Here is a 22,371-nt window from a genome sequence, read left to right as displayed (position 1 = left end):
CTCGTTCACTGTCGTTTATGTCTCTCGTTCACTGTCGTTTATGTCTCTCGTTCGCTGTCGTGTATGTCATTGAACGAGAGATATAAATGGCAGTGAACGAGAGACATAAACGACAGTGAACGAGAGACATAAACGACAGTGAACGAGAGAAATAAATGACAGTGAACGAGAGACATAAACGACAGTGAACGAGAGACATAAACGACAGTGAACGAGTGACATAAACGACAGTGAACGAGAGACATAAACGACAATGAACGAGAGACATAAACGACAGTGAACGAGAGACATAAACGACAGTGAACGAGAGACATAAACGGCAGTGAACGAGAGACATCAACGTCAGTGAACAGGAGACATAAACGACAGTGAACGAGAGACATACACTGCAGTGAACGAGAGACATACACGACAGTGAACGAGAGACATACACGACAGTGAACGAGAGACATACAAGGCAGTGAACGAGAGACATAAACGACAGTGAACGAGAGACATAAACGACAGTGAACGAGAGACATAAACGGCAGTGAACGAGAGACATAAACGTCAGTGAACCAGAGACATAAACGTCAGTGAACGAGAGATATAAACGACAGTGAACGGGAGACATAAACGCCAGTGAACGAAAGACATAAACGACAGTGAACGAGAGACATAAACGACAGTGAACGAGAAATATAAACGGCAGTGAACGAGAGACATAAACACCAGGGAACGAGAGACATAAACGACAGTGAACGAGAGACATAAACGGCAGTGAACGAGAGACATAAACGACATTGAACGAGAGACATACACGCAAGTGTACGAGAGACACAAACGACAGTGAACGAGAGACATAAACGACATTGAACGAGAGACATAAACGAGAGTGAACGAGAGACACAAACGACAGTGTACGAGAAACATACAAGACAGTGAACGAGAGACATAAACTGCGTTGAACGAGAGACATAAACGACAGTGAACGAGAGACTTAAACGGTGAACGAGAGACATAAATGACAGGGAACGAGAGACATAAACGGTGAACGAGAGACATAAACGGCGGTGAAAAAGAAATATAAACGACAGTGAATGAGAGACATAAATGACAGTGAACGAGAGACATACACGACAGTGAACGAGAGACATAAACGACAGTGAACGAGAGACTTGCACGACAGTGAACGAGAGACATAAACGGTGAACGAGAGACATAAACGACAGTGAACGAGAGACATAAACGGCAGTGTACGAGAGACATAAACGGCGTTGAACGAGAGACATAAACGACGGTGAACCAGAGACATACACAACAGTGAACGAGAGACATAAACGGTGAACGAGAGACATAAACGGTGAACGAGAGACATACACGACAGTGAACGAGAGTCATAAACGACAGTGAACGAGAGACATAAACGACAGTGAACGAGAGATATAAACGGCAGTGAACGAGATACATAAACATTAGGGAACGAGAGACATAAACGACAGTGAACGAGAGACATAAACGACAGTGAACGAGAGACATAAACGACATTGAACGAGAGACATACACGGCAGTGTACGAGAGACATAAACGACAGTGAACGAGAGACATAAACGGCAGTGAACGAGAGACATAAACGACAGTGTACGAGAGACATAAACGACAGTGAACGAGAGATATTAACGACAGTGTACGAGAGACAAACACGACAGTGAACGAGAAACATAAACGGCGTTGAACGAGAGACATAAACGACAGTGAACGGGAGACATCAACGGTAAACCAGAGACATAAACGCCAGTGAACGAGAGACATAAACGACAGTGAACGAGAGACATAAATGACAGTGAACGGGAGACATATACGGCAGTGAACGAGAGACATAAACGCCAGTGAACGAGAGACATAAACGGTGAACGAGAGGCATAAACGGTAAACGAGAGACATAAACGGCGTTGAACGAGAGACATAAACGACAGTGAACGAGAGACATAAACGGTGTACGAGAGACATAAACGGCGGTGAAAGAGAAATATAAACGACAGTGAACGAGAGACATAAATGACAGTGAACGAGAGACATACACGACAGTGAACGAGAGACATAACCGAAAGTGAACGAGAGACTTGCACGACAGTGAACGAGAGACATGAACGGTGAACGAGAGACATAAACGACAGTGAACGAGAGACATAAACGGCAGTGTACGAGAGACATAAACGGCGTTGAACGAGATTCATAAACGACGGTGAACCAGATACATACACGACAGTGAACGAGAGACATAAACGGTGAACGAGAGACATAAACGGTGAACGAGAGATATTAACGACAGTGAACGAGAGACATAAACGACAGTGAACGAGAGTCATAAACGACAGTGAACGAGAGACATAAACGACAGTGAACGAGAGATATAAACGGCAGTGAACAAGAGACATAAACGACAGTGAACGAGAGACACAGACACCAGAAAACGAGAGACATAAACGACAGTGAACGAGAGACATAAACGACAGTGAACGAAAGACATAAACGACAGTGTACGAGAGACATAACCGACAGTGAACGAGAGATATTAACGACAGTGTACGAGAGACATACACGACAGTGAACGAGAAACATAAACGGCGTTGAACGAGAGTCATAAACGACAGTGAACGGGAGAAATCAACGGTAAACGAGAGACATAAACGCCAGTGAACGAGAGACATAAACGCCAGTGAACGAGAGACATAAACGACAGTGAACGAGAGACATAAATGACAGTGAACGAGAGACATATACGGCAGTGAACGAGAGACATAAACGACAGTGAACGAAAGACATAAACGGCAGTGAACGGGAGACATCAACGGTAAACGAGAGACATAAACGGCGGTGAACGAGAAACATAAACGACAGTGAACGAGAGACATAAATGACAGTGAACGAGAGACATACACGGCGGTGAACGAGAGACATAAACGACAGTGAACCAGAGACATACACGACAGTGAACGAGAGACATAAACGGTGAACGAGAGACATAAACGGCAGTGTACGAGAGACATAAACGGCAGTGAACGAGAGACATAAACGACGGTTTACCAGAGACATACACGACAGTGAACGAGAGACATAAACGGTGAACGAGAGACATAAACGGTGAACGAGAGACATAAACGCCAGTGAACGAGAGACATTAACGCCAGTGAACGAGAGACATAAACGGTGACGAGAGACATAAACGGCAGTGAACGAGATACATAAACGCCAGTGAACGCGAGACATAAACGAAAATGAACGAGAGACATAAACGGCGGTGAACGAGAGACATAAACGACAGTGAACGAGAGACATAAACATGCAGACAACACAAATAGATCCCACGTTGAAATGCCTCACGTATTAAATATGTTCAAATGAGATATGCCTGTGAGAAAAGTTTACTCGATTGAATATCATCTTCGCTCGGTGTGATTATTATATGGACATTTTTTTCGATTTTGACCCGTGAGCAATGTTATTTTATACAACTATACTGATACATTCACAGGCGAATACCCTTATGAAATTGCGTACTATGTTCAAATTCCAGCGCGCTACCGCCAAAGCTATGACAAATTATGCATACCCGGTTTTACATTACCCTTTATGAGCTATGTTTGAAATTAGAAAATTACCCATTCATTGGAATGACCCAAATATCAATGAATACAAAAGATTATTTTCGGCAATGTGTGCAAACAAATTGTACGCTCTCATGGATGTATTAATTACATTTTCTAAAAATACAAAATCAAGGTTGTAATTTACATTTTCGTAGAAATATCAACTAGAGGTGTTCTACTTTCTTTTTCTGAAAATAAGAGTGTTAATCAATCCGGGTTCAGTATTGTGATACCCGAACGAAGAGCAAAATCTATGTTAAATATATTTCATTTTTGGAGGCTAATTTTTTTTTCTTCCACAAAAGGATTAAAATAGAAAAAGACATTTCTACAAAGTATACATTCTGTCTGTAAAAGCAACTTGACTGGTACAATCTCGTTCTGTAAAGATGTATCAATCACGTGAGTACATAAGTTAAAAATCTTATTAAAATTAACATTTGCTCTTTATTTTAAAACACGTATTCGAATTTGCAAGTTACTTGAAATACATGTACGTGTATGATAGAAATTTCAATTTTATTTACATTTAGATATCTAAAAACAATTGAAAAGAAACTCGTGGCGGATAAATTTAATTACCACTACTACTACTATTACTACTATTACTACTACTGCTACTGCTACCGCTACCGCTACCACCACCACCACCACCACAACAACAACCACCACCAAAACCACAACCACCACCACTACCACCACCACTGCCACTACCACTGCAACAACCACACCACAACCACTGCCACAATTACTACCACTACCACTGCCACAAACACACCAAAATTTCTACCACTGCCACAACCACTGCCACTACTACTGCCACAACTACTGCAACTACCACTGTCACTACAACTGCCACAACCACTGCCACATTCACACCATAAACACATCACAATCACTGCCACTACCAGTCACAACCACTGCCTAAACCACTGCCACTATAACATAACTGTCACTGCCACAACCACTGTCACAACCACACCACAACGACACAACTGCCACAACCAATCCACTACAAGTACCACAACCACTTCACCTGCCACAACCACTGCCACAACCACACCAAAACCACCCAACTGCAACAACCACTACCACTGCCACTACCACCGCCATAACCACTGCCACAACCACACCAGAACAACTGCCACAACCACTGCCAAAACCTCACCACAATAACTGCCACAACCACTGCCTCAACCACTGCCACTAAACACTACTGCTACTACCACACCACACCAATGCCACAACCACACCACAATCACCACTGCCAAAACCATTGCCACAGCCAATGCCACAACCAATGGAACAACCATAACCACACCACCACCAATGCCACAACCACAACCACTGCCACAACCACTTCCACTGCCACACTACTACCACACCACAACCACTGCCACAACCACTGCAACAACCACTGCCACAACCACAGTCACTACCACTGCCACCACCACTGCCACAATTACTGCCACAACAACTACCACTGCCACCACCTCAACACTACCACCACCACCACTGTCACAACCACACACCAACCACTGCCATAAAAAAAACCACTGCCACTACCGCTGCCACAACCTCTGCCATAACCACACCACTGCCACTGCCAATACCACAGCCACTGCCACTACCAAAGCCACTGCCACAACCACTGCCACTTACAAACCACAACCACTGCCACAACCACACCACAACCAATATCACTGCCACTACCACGCCACATCCACTGCCACTACCACACCACAACCACTGCCACTACCACTGCCACTTCCACAGCCACTGCCACAGCCACCTCCACAGCCATAACCACTGCCCCTACCACAACCACTACCACTGCCACTACCACTGCGTACGTAAATGTATCTTTATAACGGATTGTCGTTAGGGCCATAGCCAGTCAGAATGTTGACCTGAAACCCGAAACTCGATAGTACGATGATGAAAACGCGAAATCCCGAAGCTACGATAACGATAACGCGACAGTACGATGATGCAAACGCGACAATACGTTGGTAAAAACATGATAGTATATCGTGTTATTATCATCGTACTGTCGTATTATAGCGTTTTCGTTATCGTGCTGTCGGTGTCTCTATCATCGTCTTGTCGCGTTTTTGTTTTCGTAATTTCGAAATTTTGCGTTTTTATCACCGTACCTTTTGACCGGTATCGCGTTTCAGATCCAACACATTCACAGGCGATGGCACTAACGGCATTCCATACTTTCACGGAATGAGTATCGAGATTTCATTGTTCGTTAAATCGAGGACAGTCTTGGATCGGTTCGTATCCGCAAAAATAGGTTGGATGCTGATGCGGACTCGGGGGAAGAAACCAAACTATATTTAACTTGATTTTTCTAGCGTTTTGGCAGACGTGTAAAAAATAAACGTTGAATCTCGTTAGTTGAGACATGCCAGTATAATGCTGAATACATTTTTAAAAGCGTGCCTCATTAAATAAAACGCCTACCATAAATAAGGTAATATTCCTTTGTAAAAATATCGGCTAAACAATTTGATTTGTTATGTCATAGCCGCTATGAAATATCTACTTTTGGTATATGCTTTGGTATAAATTTAAACCTATACTAACATAACATTGAAACTTAGGGTAAATCTTTGATATAACAACGCACAATATTTTTACTAAAACCGGGCCGTTGCCTTCCGTCCCATTAATATTAATTCAATGTTTCAATTTTTATGAAGTACCAAATTAGTGTATTGTTTCGATACAAACCTAAAAAAGAATGCTGTTTTCACATGTGAACAAAAACGTATAATTTGATGTTTTACGCAAAAAATACACCAGAAAAAAATAACTCAATAAACGATGTATTCTTATGCGAAATGTATACTATAAACTTGATGAAGAAAATACGTAATTGCAGGGAGAAAAGAAGAAGGAGAAAAACAGCATCAAGAACGACGACGACGACGGAAACAACAAGAAGAAGGAGAAGACCACCGACGACGGCGACAACAACAACAACAACTGGAAGATGAAAATCGACGACGACAAGAACGACAATCTCGTCGACATCAACAACGTGAAGCTGAAGAAGAAAGACGACGACGACACGCAGAAGATGATGAAGAAATAGACGAAGGAGATGAAGAACAATAAAAACGAATACCAAGGCGAAGACATAGCCCTTAAAAAGCTTCAAAGCTACGCACTCGGTCTGTCAACATCTTGCCGACTAATGCATATCATAACGCACTCAAAATAAATGTCATCATCATCATCATCATCATCATCATCATCATCATCATCATCAGTATCTATGTACGCTTTAATAATTTGTAGAATTAGCAACAAAAATGTAAATGTTTCGCATTCCAAAGTTGTGGATTGTTTTGCTCTGATGTTATTGTAATGTTAATGATAATTTATAACGACCATAAATGAGTTTTTCTTTTCGCTTGGAAATTTTAAACTTTCCATCGAATACTTTTGATAAATCCGGACTGATTACATATGTATCGAACAATTAATAACTGATTACTTAATAATGGTAAAACACTGGTCTGTTATATTGCTTGAGTTGAATTAAAATGCACCCATTGCCAGTTAACAAAACCTTTTTGGTATCGGACAGTCGCGACTTTCGTGTTTTGAAAGTAACATAAACAAGTGTATTTTCGTTAAACATTTGTTTATGAAAGTTGCGCCATAGACCTAGTCTTAATCCATTGAATATACGTCATGTATTGAAGTGGCTATGAACACGACTGTTCAATTTCCTTTTGAAGGATATCATTCAAATATCAAACAAAGTTATCTTGTGTTTGTCATACATGAAACAGTTTAGGTAAGGCATATGAAATAGCAAAAAACTTGCAGACTTATCCAAACTTATTGAACTCATGATCTAACATACGATTTGACATTCAGCTTTTTGCAATATCTAGACTTTTAGTCAGATTGCTTTTATTCATACGCCAAATCTAAATACGGTAGTCATAATGCCTGTTGTTTTAGCTCGACTATTCGAAGAATAAGGAGGGCTATACAGCATTCAATCATGCGTCGGCGTCACACCTTGGTTAAGGTTTTACATTTAAGCACCTTTAAGTCATAATCTCAGCAAATACATCATGTATTGCTTTGAAACTTAAGATATGTATTCCCAACTACATAACCTACTAAATTAATGCAGTTAGATAACTTATTTGATTTTAATGCAAATAATGGGCCTTTATTGTTTGATTTGGAAATTCTGGTTAAGCATGTAAGCACACATGGGTTAATATCTCAGCAACTACTTGCTGTATTGCATTAAGACTTTATACAGTGGTACTCAACCATTCAACCTTCCTAATGAACAAAGTTAGATAACTCTAGTTTGCATTTAATGAAAATAATGACCCTTGATTATTTGACTTAGAAAATATGGTTAAGGTTTTGCATGTAAGCACACATAGGTTAATATCTCAGGAACTTCTTGACGTATTGCATTGAGACTTTACACACTGGTACTCAACCATCCAACTCACTTAATTACCCAAGTAAGATAACTCTAGTTTGCATTAAATGCAAAATAATTTCCCTTTTTGCATGTAAGCACGTTTAAGTCAATGTCTCAGCAAATACATCATCTATGGCATTGAAACTTTAGATATGTATTCCCAACTATGTAACCTACTAAATTGATGAAGTCAGATAACACCTTTTTGAATATAATGCGAATTATGGGCCTTTATTATTTGACTTAGAGGTTCTGGTTAAGGTTTTGCATGTTATCACACATAGGTTAATATCTCAGCAACTACTTCATGTATTGCATTGAGACTTTATACAATGGTACTCAACCACCCAACCTACTTAAATAACCAAGTTAGAAAACTGTATTTTGCAAATAATGGCCCTTTATTATTGGACTTAGAAATTCTGGTTAAAATTGTGCATGCAACCACATTCATGTTAATATCTCAGCAAATACATATTGTATTGCATTGAAATCTAATCTAAGTTAACAGTGATCCATGTTTCGCCAAAACTTTTCAATCCACACACTGAAAAGCGGCGTAATAGTCGAGCGCACTGTCGTTGTGACAGCTCTTGTTAAATAAAAGATGTGTTTTTAAATTTACAATTTAAATAAAAACAATGAAATAAATGAATGAATGAATACATACTAAATATTGTTTGTTAACCTACTATTTCCGAAAATACAAGCAGTTTGCAAGGCAAAATAAAAAAGAATCTGTAGTTTTGAGGAGTTATTTTGCAATTTTAAGGACGTTTCATCCACCAGTCTACAGCCTAAATTGCAAGTTATTTTCAACCATGTAATGTATTAATGATACCATTATATTAGTGTCGTTGTTGTCTGATAACGAAATATCAATAACGACAGCATTATGCATGTATGGTGACTTTTCTGAGCTCATACTAGCAGAACGATATTAATGTTACAGCACAATGCATTGCGCTTTTTAAATAATTCATACATTCAGGTATAAAGTATATTGGACACACTTAACTTAACTTTACATACATGTTCACGCTACCCCACTGCTACTCAAAACGCTGCTACTCACCCCCTTCCCCCCTCCCCTTGTTGAGACATACCAACCATCACATAAAACATAACGTGGCCATAATGTTTGTTCATATCCGTAGCGATATGCAATTATCAGGTGAAAACTGTCAATTGGTAAAAGTTTCCGCTTTTCGGACAACAGGCTTTTAAATATATAAACTGAATACCATCGTTTAATTTGCCTTAATTTATGCTTATGATTCTTTGAATACTAGAAAAAAACGAAACATGTTTATCAATATAAGTTACACAGACAATAGAATGAATTTAACGGTTTAAATGAGAATTTCATTATCATTCAATCATACAATCAATCAGTCACTCACTCAATCAGTCACTCAATCAATTAACCAATCAATCAACCAATTAATCAATCAATCAATTAAAGAATAAATCAACCAATCGGACTAGTATAATTGTTTGATTGAAAAGAGGAACCCTTGGTTAATTGTCAAAACAATATAATGCGTATGTTGATTAAAGCATTGTACAGTAATAGTGTTATTAGTGCACGCATTATTTCATTTTGCGGTTTAAATATGATTTTGAAGTAAGTAAATAGTCAGATAAGCGTTAAATGTTAACACATGTATTCAAACTATATAAAAAAGCCTATTGCTAATTATAATTCGTAATTGTTTTTCAATAAAATTGGTTATTAAAAAATGCTATGGTGAATCATTAATACGAAGAAAGAATTCCGATAAGTCTGCAAACAAATGCATTTTACGAAAATCATGACACAGTTGCAAAATATTATGATTCTCTTTGTATTCATACTATTTTAAGCGTTTTCAAAAAAGCTGAATATCGTTTTCTGAAACCAATTGGCAAGCTTTTGAGTATCGTGTTACTTAGTTGGAAAACATTTGTTCAGGATTGAATGGCTCGTCTATCAAAATCAATACCGTTTACAAAACGTACAAGTTTTATTTACATTTTCTGAAAATATAAGGGAATAATGTTTTAGTTTAGTTCTACAAATCATGTTTAAGGAAGTTATTCGGCTTAATGAAGTATTCAACTTAAACATGTGACACTTAAGATATTTCTAGAAATCGGGGCTAGACAAAAAGAATAGGTAGAACTATTAATGCCATCCGATATATTATTGATTATCGTTTTCTTTTCGCTTCGAAACAAAACAAAACAAAATTAAGGAGTCATGTGGGATCGAAACTTTGGTGATTATTGAAGAGTTAGGTATCTCATTGGCTTAGCATCAATATTTATGAAAAATGCAGAAACAGGCTCAGTAGCCAAAGTTTGAATATAAATCCCGCTTAATGGCACATGGTAAACGGCAAAGACATAGAACACAAAAATGAAACAAAATCACAAACAAGAAACATGGAACAACAACACAAAACTCCACAAACAACAATGTTTATACTAAACGTGTTAATGGGCACAAACACCTTATTAGTTAAACCTTTAGTGTGTTTTTGTCGTACAATATTGTAAACAATCTGTATAACTTTCGTTCCAATCTAATTAAAATTATACGCTTTGACAGTTGTCTTTCATCAAGATCTAGTATTCTAGTGAGATTGATTTTGTTCATGCCCACGATTAAGACATGGAAGTCATAATAGCTGGTTATTCGTTGCTACTGCGTATTTTATTTCATATATGTAGTCCAACTGAGAGGAAGCATTTGAATTAGGATTATAAAATAGCATGGATGTTTAAAGACACTCCCAAAGTACATTTTAGCGACTTGTAGTTTCACATAGTGTATTATGGTGTAACTCATATGCATGTTTCTTCTACTATGTTGAAATTGAATGATCCGTTGGACAATTTTAGGGTGAGAGCGCCGGGTGCGCACCTGTCCCTTCATTTTCTAGTGCATTACAGGAGATAGTAGTTTTTTCTGGTCATTCATTTTATAAGGCTTTGTAACCATCAGACAGACCAAAAGGCCAGGAGTACTTTTAATTGATTACCCCTTTAAACACCCATATTAATCAGATGTGAAGTCATCACGAAAAGGTCATGGTCATGTTGACTAAGAGGCATCGTGTTCAATGTGTTATTATGTTTTTACGTATTTGCATTGACATCGGTCTATATCTTTGCTTGACGTGTGAACTAATAACACATACAGCTTCAGTTTTATACAAACATGGTTTTAGTATTTTCTTTTACAAACGCTACTATTGTTGCCATCCTTTTCTCCTGCACAAAATATGCATACATGCAAGGATTTAACATCTTTAAAATGAATTTTGGTAACCGATATAAATCTATAAGGAAGACCAATCTTTAAATAAGTGTCAGCATTAAGCAGTTTGATCAACAAATAAGCTAGTCTTCTGACAACTCTCTATTAACCATTATATTAAATCGTGAAGTCTAGTGACCCATGTCATTTCAATATCCCTTGAACGAGTATAGCTTGCTGAAAACTAGTATGTTGATGAATATTTCTTTGATATTTAAACTAGTTTTATAATCAAGTTATTCTAGTCAGTCTATTTACTCTTCATTTCAACTGAATATATAGCTGTGTCATTGCAAGCATTCTTTCAAATTCTACCAAAACTATTTTGGTCACCAATTATCCAAAAACAATCACATATTTGTTGGTCGAATACATTTAACACCAAATCAAATAACACTATTCATATGGAAAACTACAGGAAAGCAAGAAGTGTAAATTGTATTCATCAAAACATAAACATAAAAGTGAAAACCTGTATGATAAACAGACAATCTGTAAAAATCGTCAGCTTTCTGAAGTAATCATCATAACGTAAAATATTCTTTATTCTAATTGGTCAACATATTTTTTTTTAAATAAAGATTTGGTACATTCACGCTTTCAATAACTTTAATTAAATAAAAGGATGAATAAATAAATATCAAATAGAGTGTATCGTATTCAAATACGTTTGAAATTAAGATACATAGGCTGCAATGGATTTTGTTAAAATCAAATATTTGTAATAATAGCTGAATATCGTTTTTCTTAAACAGCCGGCAAACGATTTGAATGTTCTACAAAAAGTAATTGTTACCTTATCGATATTGACAACCATACCTATTCAAACTAGATCATTTCAAAAGGAGGTTTATTGCCAGGTTTGCGTAAGATCGTCAATGATTTTAAGAAAGAAATACATGTTTATTTTCTTAAGATATATCAATGGACAAATATGTTATAAATAGCATATAAATCAAGTATGTATCATAGATAGATGCAGCTTATGTTGTAACAGTAGTTCAAAAAATGAAAATAAGAGTCAAAATAATATTCAACGATCGTTAAAGTGACAAAAAGATTGAAAGGCTGAGTAAATTTAAGACAAATCACAAATAAATAGAAAAACGTTTAAATACAATATTTTTAAACATTGGTTTAAACCAAATTGTATGCATTCAATGATATAATATGGCAATGTTGACTTAGAGTCGTCACTGTGTCCATTTGTTTAGTAGGTTTTAACAAACCTTTGAAAGTTAAAACAACGCACGACGGGCCAACAATTCAAAAGGGAACCAATGTATCACGGCATTATGGTACACGACGGTTTCCCAATTTAAAACACAGAATTACGATACTCATGATTCCTAATCCTATGACAACTTGTTTCCACGATGAAGACTGATGACTTTCCTTTTTACTTTTTATCCATTTATGAACAAAATGTTCACAGTTGTTAGTGCAAGCATCGTATTTTTGTTCATCCGTTTGACTGAAGAAGTTATCAAGTGCGTTTTCAACTACTTCGTCCCTAGCAATATCTGGATGTCGTATGATTGCCAAGTCACATTTTTGAATCGTTACCCTTTCCATCCGTATTATATTTCCTTGTGTGTCCCTCCGTCCAGTTACATGAATTATTTCTACCGTGACGGAGTTATCATCCGCTGACACGACACTTTTAACCACAGCATGATGTTTAAACGAAGGCACCCCTGAAGGCACCCCTGAGCCCACAATAGCACACTGACTTTGTCCGGAAACTTCAATATGCATTCCACATTTAATTTTACCATTACCCTCTAAAGTATATCCATCGCAACACATTGAGCATGACTCCACTGGACACGATGTGGTTTGATGTATTGACATTGTTTTATCCTTTTTTTAAACAGAATGAGTATTTTTCTTGAGCAGTGAGTATCTACAGCGTCCTAGCCCGTCTGAAAGACAAATCGTTCGATCTTTTATATTCGGAATAATGACAAAAGCGAAAAATGTTGAACGACATAGAAATTATTGTCTTTTTAACATTTCTCTTATGACAATATTAAGCTAAATAATGTAATATTGCTTTTAGAAATAAATGTATCAAAGGTACGAAGTGAAAGAAAAAATATCAAACTTAATTGTGCAATCATAATCTTCTTCCGCCTTCAAATACAATTTGCATGCTTAAAGTAAAGTGTCAGTCAAATAAAATGGATTATAGATAAGTGATAATTATCACAGCTGAATGAGCTGTCACTGTATTCATGACTGGTGAACGCAATCAGCATATGCAATTGTTCATGATTGTTAGAAACTAACTAAGCGTTTAAACTAATTAACTAGGCACTACTACTAAAGTCTAAGTTTATGACGAAGATTTAGATCACCTAACAACGGAAATAATACAAACATATGTTGTAAAACAATACTCTTGTTGCATACTGCGACGTGTACATTTAGGTTAAATTACTTAAATGGGTAAGTTGTTCTTATCGATACTTTAAAAGGTTACCCGGTCAGACAAGAACAAGAGCTGTCACAGAGACAGCGCGCTCGACTATTCCGCCGCTTTCCAATGTAAGGATTGAAAGGTTTTGGCGAAACATGCATGGATCACTGTTAGATTAGATTTCAATGCAATACATGGTGTGTTGAGATATTAACATAAATGTGGTTCCATGCAAACTTTTAACGATAATTTTTAAGTATAATAATAAAGGACCATTATTTGCAAAATACAGTTATCTAACTTGATTATTCAACTAAGTTGGGTGGTTGAATAACATTGTATAAAGCCTCAATGCAATACATCAAATAGTTGCTGAGATATTATCCTATGTGTGCTAACATGCAAGACCTTAACCAGAATTTCTAAGTCGCATAATAAAGGGGCAAAAAGATGGAAACCTTTGTGTAAAGTTTCAATGCAATACATGATGTATATGCTGAGGTATTGACTTAAAAGTGGTTACATGCAAAACCTTAACAAGAATTTCTATGTCGAATAAAAAGGGGCCATTATTTTAATTTAATGCAAACTGGAGTTATCTTACTTAGTTATTTAAGTAGATTGGATGGTTGGGTACCATTCTATCCATCAAGTAATTGCTGAGATATTAACTTATGTGTGCTTACATGCAAAACCTTAAACAGAATTCCTAAGTCAAATAATAAAGGCCCATAATTTGCATTATATTCAAAAAGGTGTTATCTGGGAATACATATCTAATGTTTCAATGCAATACATGATATATTTGCTGAGATATTGACTTAAATGTGGTTACATGCAAAACCTTAACCAGAAATTCTAAGTCGAATATTAAAGGGCAATTATTTTGCATTAAATGCAAACTAGAGTTATCTTACTTGGTTAATTAAGTAGGTTGGATGGTTGACAACCATTGTATAAAGTCTCAAATTTCTAAGTCGAATAATAAAGGGCAATTATAAGCATAATATGCAAACTAGAGTTATTTAACTTGGGTAATTTAGTAGGTTGGATGGTTGAGTACCATTGTATCAAATATCAATGCAATACCTCATGTAGTTGCTGAGATATTAATCTATGTGTGCTTACACGCAAAACCTTAACCAGAATTTCTAAGTCGAATAATAAAGGTCTATTATTTGCATTATATTCAAATAATTGTTATCTAACTTCATTAATTTAGTATGTAAGATAGTTGGGAATACATATCCAAAGTTTCAATGCAATAACAGATGTATTTACTGAGATAATGACTTAAAGGTGCTTACATGCAAAACCTTAACCAAGGTGTGACGCCAACGCCGACGCCGACGCCAGGGTGAGTAGTATAGCTCTCCTTATTCTTCGAATAGTCGAGCTAAAAACGCACTTGTTTAGTTAATATTGTCGTAATTGTTTTGTGTTCTGTTTGTCTAATTCAGAACATTTAAGAACGAAAACGTAATATGAGTCCACCTTGGATTAAGTTAGGATTTTGAGTCTGCGACCAAAGATGAAGAACACAGTATTACATATAATTATTGAAATTGAACAGTAGAAAATACTTAGGCGAACCCAGTAGCCAAGAATTAAAGATTACCTTATTAAGAGGTATACTGATCTAGGCATCACGGTCACTGAAGGAGAGACATACAACAACAAAATGGAACAAACATATTAGGGCCGAAAGGGCATAGTAATGTGATGGAAAATTAGTCATGCCACAAGTATATGCCACTTACCAAATAAAAATATCAACTAATGTGTGTCGTAGGTTTATGCGATTCGTAGTATACCAAACTCTGTTTGATATACAACAATAAACAGTTTTCCATAATGCAATAGGTAGCAGTTAATTCAGTCAAGTAAGTTGACAATGTGAAATCATCGTTGCAAAAAGCTTGTTTAAATGTGCGTCTGTACTTGCTGTCAAATTTGTCTCTATGTGGTTTGCTTCATTTGTCAGTCATTCTAAAGTTCATACTCAGTAAGGCATAATATTAAAATATTTGTACCGGTGAAACGAACGACTTAAACGTTTTACCGCCGACTCTAATTTAGTTTGGCGAAAAAATGAGTTAAAGCATGAGTTATCCAGGGATGCTCCGAAATGTGCGTAAAAGCACACAACCATGCCTCCACTGGATTAACAATCAGACAGACGTTGAATCAGTCATTCAAATCAAACACTGTACTGTCAATTGGTGACGTTATCCGATAAAAAGCACCCGCCAATAATCGTACACGAAGCTTTTTACGCAGCGATAAGTTAGAGTGACCGCATAGTACAATCCGATTTTGATATTTACGAGTTAAGTATACCAAATTTGATCTCAACAAGTCTTAAAGTCGGCGTCAGCTAATTTTAGATTAAACTGACTCAACTCATCATCCCGGTTTAAAGCCTTCCATAATTGAAATATGTGCTCTGTTGAAGGAATCTTCCCCACAGATTAGGATGATATACATTTTGTATTTTTTGGAGAAGAGATGTACTTGAGAAATTATCAAAAAGTAAAAATTGATATTGCATGTTTTATGCATATCTAATCTCCAATCATTCTTGATTTTCTTTCCTTTTCATTTTATATAAGATTTCATAAGTACGTTGACCTCTATTTATTTTACAAAATAGAAGTAAAGGTATGCCAATGTTTACAGTCAGTTTGTTTGAAAACAAACTTTAGTTCGTTCCAAAACACAAACATTTTTAACGTACGATTTTGGCTGTACGTGTGCACTTAAAAGGTTTAGCACTGCTTAATTGATTCAACTTAAAATGACATATTCATATGCTTTTAGTGACCGCGCCAAAGCGGCAACACTATTGCAACTGGACTAGGAATAATCTCACTGTTTGTATTATTGAGTTATTTTTCGATATATTCTTTTCGGTAGTGTATTGCTTTAACGTTAAAAATGATACAAACCCACACAATGTTACGGAACCTTTATTCCGTTTACATATCATTTCAAGCATATAACAAGGCTAAATCCCTGCATCCAAGCCCACTTAGTGATCTTATGACTTTTCCTTTGTCTTAAGTCATACATCACAATATTATTTACAGTATTTAGTAATTGGGTTTCATACGTTTTCATTATACTTATTGTTAAATACATCTATAGCGTGATTGGCAACAAATTTTAGAGAAAATCATGAACGATATGTCAATAATTGAATCGAAATGTAGTTTCATTTGTTCTCGTTACACACGAACATAGGGTTGGTTCCAGGATTTGACGTGGGAGTGGGGGTAACTAAGGGGCGTAACCTTTTGACCTGCGCCCCTCCCTTGGAGCCGAAATTTAATTGGTTTAAAGAGTTGACAGGGTGGTTTAAAAGAAAGTGTTCACAATTTCAAGTCCGAAATGGTGCAATTTGGGAATATTTTATCACACAAAGGGTGTATATTTAGATAAGAAGTATATGAATGTATGGATTTCGAAATATCCTATTGCAAAGTCTTATTCATATCTGAGTATAAATCGATTTGTCTAGACAACTTTGTAATTGAAGACGGCGGTAGTTACAAGGCTTTCAATAGACTGCTATTACAAACACAGTATCGTGTTCAAATAGGATATTCAAAAGATAGTGTCAACCTGACATCTCACGCAATTTTAGTTTAATTGTATCAACAAAGCCGTATTCAGTATAAGCCACCCGTTTAAATTGGAGGTATGCGGACAGCGTCATAGATCTTGAATGTTTTGAGGACAATTATGATTTCAAGTGCATGTTTGAGATGTTATCTCAAAATTGTGCCATATGAAAAGATGGCCGTGCCTATCCCTGACGAAACATAAATGGTCTGCCCAGGGTGTGTCTAATTGTATAAAAAGATATGATAAATACAGGTAATCATATTCATTTACACACATTACATTATTTCGATCGCGATTTATATAAACATAAAATGATAAATTCAATGTTGAAATATTTCTGTTTAGTTTAAACTTTAAAGAGAGACGCTCAGGTCTGTTTCCTTTTAAAACATAGTAATGGTGGTCTTTAACATTAACAATCCTCCTTTATTTATTGAAGCGACTTTAAATGCGGGGGACTTGATTACGTCAAAGGTCACATTTAGATGGATCTAGTGATATACATGCCCGCCCTTCACCCAAGAGGTTAACACTTAAGTTACTTTTTCAGTGCATCAAAAGATAAGCATTAGTACTAGTTGATACTGATTAAATTTGACAACAATGATTATTTGTTCAGAATTGAAATCAATGGTCAATATAATAAACTAAATACAAATACAAGATCGTTTAAAGTGATAAAAAGACTTCAAGGCTGAGTAAATCTCAGACAAACCAAACAAAAGCAATACTTTTGGATACACTCTTCTTTAGACATAGGCATAATTTGTCAAATTTGCGTATAAGCTATGAACATGATAAATATGAGTCACTATGTCAGGTATTGTAGCATATTGAGGCACATTCAACTCTTTGTCCAGTGTTGTAGAAGGTTCAGACGAACTTGAACACTTGCTCATCAATGCAGGAATTATGTACAAACCAGCAATGCTAATAACGCTTATTCCTAATACTTTGCCAATCACTTTTAACCTTGAGACCTGATGACTTTCTTCCTTACCAATCAAACATTTATGAACAAAATGTTCACAGTATCCTTTTGGTTTTGAAGTAATAACGTTCATTTTTTGTTACTTCTTCAAGAGGAATAGTTGGATGTCGTATAATTGTTACATTACATTTTTCATACGTTTTCCTATCCTGTCGAATAAGATTTCCTTTTTCGTCTTTCTCACCAGTTACATGAATAACGTCTACCGTGACGGATGTTTCATCTTCTGACACGAAACGTACAACCACAGCATGATGCTTGTACGGATACGATACGGAGCTGCCACTATTAGAGTATACTTGTCCGGGAACTTCAATATGCATTCCACATTTCATGTTACCATTACCATGTAGTATAACTTTATCACGACACGATGAACATGACTTCTCTAGACATGAGCTGGGCATTGTTATTTTTTTTACCAAAAAGCGAGTTTTGCTTGAAAATAGCAACCGTATTTTGTGGGTTTTTTTTCACAATACAGACAAAATCTAAAGAAGAGGTAAACAACATAGAAATGATTGTATATGTTCAATTCTTTAAAGAACAAAGTAAGAAAAGGAAGATGTGAACTACTGCTTTTAGTAATAAATATGTATGTGTATATAAAAGTTTAATCGAAAGAAGAAATAACTTACGTGTTTAATTATAAAATTCCTTTGCCTGCAAGGCGTAAGTCACAAGAATGTGATCATCGGTTTATTTCAAATCTCACAGCTGACTGAGCACACTGTGAGCACGGCTGGTAAACGCTATCAACACATGTTATTGTTAATGGTTGTTAGTGTCTTACTAAGCGTTTGTACAATACTTCTTTTTATGACCAAGAATTAGATTAACATTATTATGATGGAACTAATACAAACGTATTCGGTAGAATATAATACTTTTATTTCATACTCTGGCATGTACATTAAGTTTATTTAATTATATTAGTGTGGCTGTTGTAGCCTTTTTTAGAAGTAAAAACAAATTAATCCGGCAAGGAGCGAATAAGATGTAATGTAGGATATTGCCAACTTCGTGTTCTTATAAATTATGTGAGGGTAAACATTTGGAACACATACGTTTTACATAAGAAATATGTCAATGCCCCAGAATTTAACTAAAACTGATTTATACTGACAAACATTGTGCTACATTTACATATAGAATACAAAAACCTTTGTGCTACAAACGCCGTTTTTTGCCTTACTCTGTGTTATAGCGAGGCCAGGAATTTCGGTCAAGCTCTAGTTAAAGAAGCCGTTGAATTGCGCAATTATTTATCAGTAAGAGATACTGTTAGAGTTATGCTGTAAACAGTTTGGATGGTTTATTAGTTTTTTAACGATAGTCAATTACCCAAAGTCTCCCTTGATTTCAACCAGTTACTGACTGACCCGATTGAAACATGTTCCGGACGAGTGACTCGTGCTCAATCGCTTATTGTGAGTGTTACAATAGAGTGCTTATCTCTTAGAAATTTAAGCTATCTTTAACTTTGTGACCTTAAATTGACTGACGTATGCGACCTTCCAGATGGTATACTGAACATACTGTATAATCTAATAGCGCCATGAAATCCACTCATAACTAAATATGCCTTAAACTTGTGTTCGTACGTCCTCTTCAAGCAATAAACGTTTTTAATATACCATTACTGGTTGAGTTATATAACCCGAGCAGTTTATAAATACCGAACACCTGTTAAATCACGCGTTTGTTTACCTCGATCGATAACTCGATGATCTAGATCGATACAGACGCTTGCCTTAGCAACGACTGCGAAGTTTCGTCAAGTTTAGCTGAGTATTGTCCTTATAAATCCCTGTCAAAGTTCTAAGCTACTAAAATATAAATATGTAGCACACGGGGTTATGACGTCACAGAACGCGTGCACAATTTTAGGCCCGTCTTTTGTTACAAATAAAGAACTGTAACCGTTATAGATGTTGACACATTTGCGTTGCCAACGATGCTATTACATTGTAAGTTTTCTTCAATCTTACGCAAAAACCATATATTTGCTTTTTTATTTTTTTTGACTCGTTTTGGTAAATTATCACGTAATTGCCCATTGATATATGTTTTGAACCACACTGTAATAATTGTCATGAGGAAGGAGAGTGTTTAAGATTTCTTTGAAGCAAAGGACACTACTCTTTCATTATCTTAGCAAATTTCATTCGAGTTGATTCGCATTCACTGTATACTTTCTTAAAGGGAATCATCGATTTTGTATTAAAAATTATGTTGTTCTTTTATTGTAAGTCTTTTACTTACCTTGATGGACCAACACCAATAGCCACAGAACCCAAATCAATTGCGAATCAAGAAAAAGGGAAACATGCCTTAGGGGTGCAATATTTTGACACGCGCTCCTTATCAAAATTAACCAATGTATGCATTATATTGTTGGCTGGGGATCATCCTCTATGAAAATATTAGCTGTTCTGGAACTGGTGCATTACCAAGTCTTATGGTTATTATTTTCTCTGATGCTTAAGTAAAATTACGACCCCCTGCTCCCGTACTGAATGTAAAGTTTATATTTTAGATCTTTCTATCATGGCATACAATGCTTGCGGAAAGCCCCCGCTGAATATGGAGTGCCTGCTACAACCATACATGACAATGCAAAAGTGACAGAGCGTGCACCCAGAGGTCGGAGACTGAACATGAAGCCATAGGACGAGGCCGCCATAGTACAGTGGTGCCTCTATATGGCAAACCAAGGTGTGCCAGCCTCAAGAATTATCTTGAGGCAAAAGATAATAGAAATAATTCTGACATACGGTATGATTAATGAAATTATGGTAAAATATCTCATAAATTAAATAATATATTCTAAAATGGATTGGTAATATGCTAATTACTACTGTTTGTCTAATATAATTAATCATACTAACAATTATTTATCAGATCATTCTACCAGCATCAGTACAGAGAATGGGCCTACAAACAACTGGATCAGGAGTTTCCTGACCCGTCATCCTGTCTTCTTGGAGCGCTTGGCCGAAAACATGGACAGATCACGGGCGTCAACACAGGAGGTCATCGATCAATTCTACCCGATGTTTGCCGGTGTCTTGGTTGAGCATGACCTTTTAGACAAGCCTGACAGGGTATGTTATTAATTAAGCGAACTTTTTTTAAAGTCATTCATTTTTGCATAATTAGAATTATACGAAGAATTTCATGTTAGAATGAATATTTCTATTTTTCATTTGAGCAGTTCATTGAACCCATGTCGTATTTGTAATTTACACATAATATGAATATTATTTCATGCGTAACAAAATCTGACTACTTTCTTCAGATCTGAAGTGCTGCAAGAGTTGAACGTAATTTATTTTTGTTTTACTTGTCAAAATGTTTTGAGTGGAAAAATATAACAAAAAAGAAAAAAAAAACTACTCGTGAGTAATTGATTATACTACTATCATTTCCATTTCGCTATACAGTATGTAAACATCAGTGTTTGTATATTTCAAGTCAAGGAGAAGGAACGCCAGGATGAAGACAAAAGCTGATATTGAAAGAAGAAAGAAGGAGGTCGAGGAGAAACGGTTGGCCCGAACGCTAGAGGCTGAAGAAAAACTGATTGATTGAATAAGTGAATTTTGTTTTTTTTTCAAATACTTTTACACTTTTACGTCTAGAACTCATTATTAAAATACAGTATTTCAAATTCTTAAGATATAGTGTGTTATAGCCTTACCCCCATCAGGGCCTCGAAGTGATCTGGATCTATTTATAATAAATTTATAAATGGAAGGTCACACTTTAAACACGGAGGAGATGTTTTGAAGACAACTCGACAGTTGTGTTGGTAAGAAAAAACGTAATTGAAATATCGTCAATCGTATCAATCTTGTATTTTTGCGATATTGACATTTGGCGGGTCACATCAAATCATGTTTTTGAGTCGATTGTTTCCGA

General features: G+C 36.3%; 1 protein-coding gene and 1 long non-coding RNA gene across 2 annotated transcripts; one reads left to right on the top strand and one right to left on the bottom strand.

Moving 5' to 3' along the window:
- The first annotated feature begins 3,783 nt into the window (after positions 1-3,783).
- Positions 3,784-7,415, top strand: LOC128224482 (matrix metalloproteinase-2-like). The gene is made up of 2 exons (XM_052934326.1): positions 3,784-4,031; positions 6,523-7,415. Exons 1-2 carry the CDS (start codon positions 4,019-4,021, stop codon positions 6,756-6,758), a joined length of 249 nt encoding a protein of 82 aa, XP_052790286.1. The 5' UTR covers positions 3,784-4,018; the 3' UTR covers positions 6,759-7,415.
- Positions 7,416-11,829: 4,414 nt separating this feature from the next.
- On the bottom strand, positions 11,830-19,162 carry LOC128224483 (uncharacterized). The gene is made up of 2 exons (XR_008259489.1): positions 19,086-19,162; positions 11,830-13,332 (listed from the first exon to the last, which is right to left on the bottom strand). It is a non-coding gene; the product is annotated as an uncharacterized LOC128224483 (long non-coding RNA).
- Between the last annotated feature and the right edge of the window lie 3,209 nt (positions 19,163-22,371).

This window comes from Mya arenaria, chromosome 17, assembly GCF_026914265.1.
Source record: "Mya arenaria isolate MELC-2E11 chromosome 17, ASM2691426v1".
In the NCBI taxonomy this organism is placed as follows: domain Eukaryota; kingdom Metazoa; phylum Mollusca; class Bivalvia; order Myida; family Myidae; genus Mya; species Mya arenaria.
Note: the sequence above shows the minus strand (reverse complement) of the source record. Positions and strands in the feature narration are given on the sequence as shown.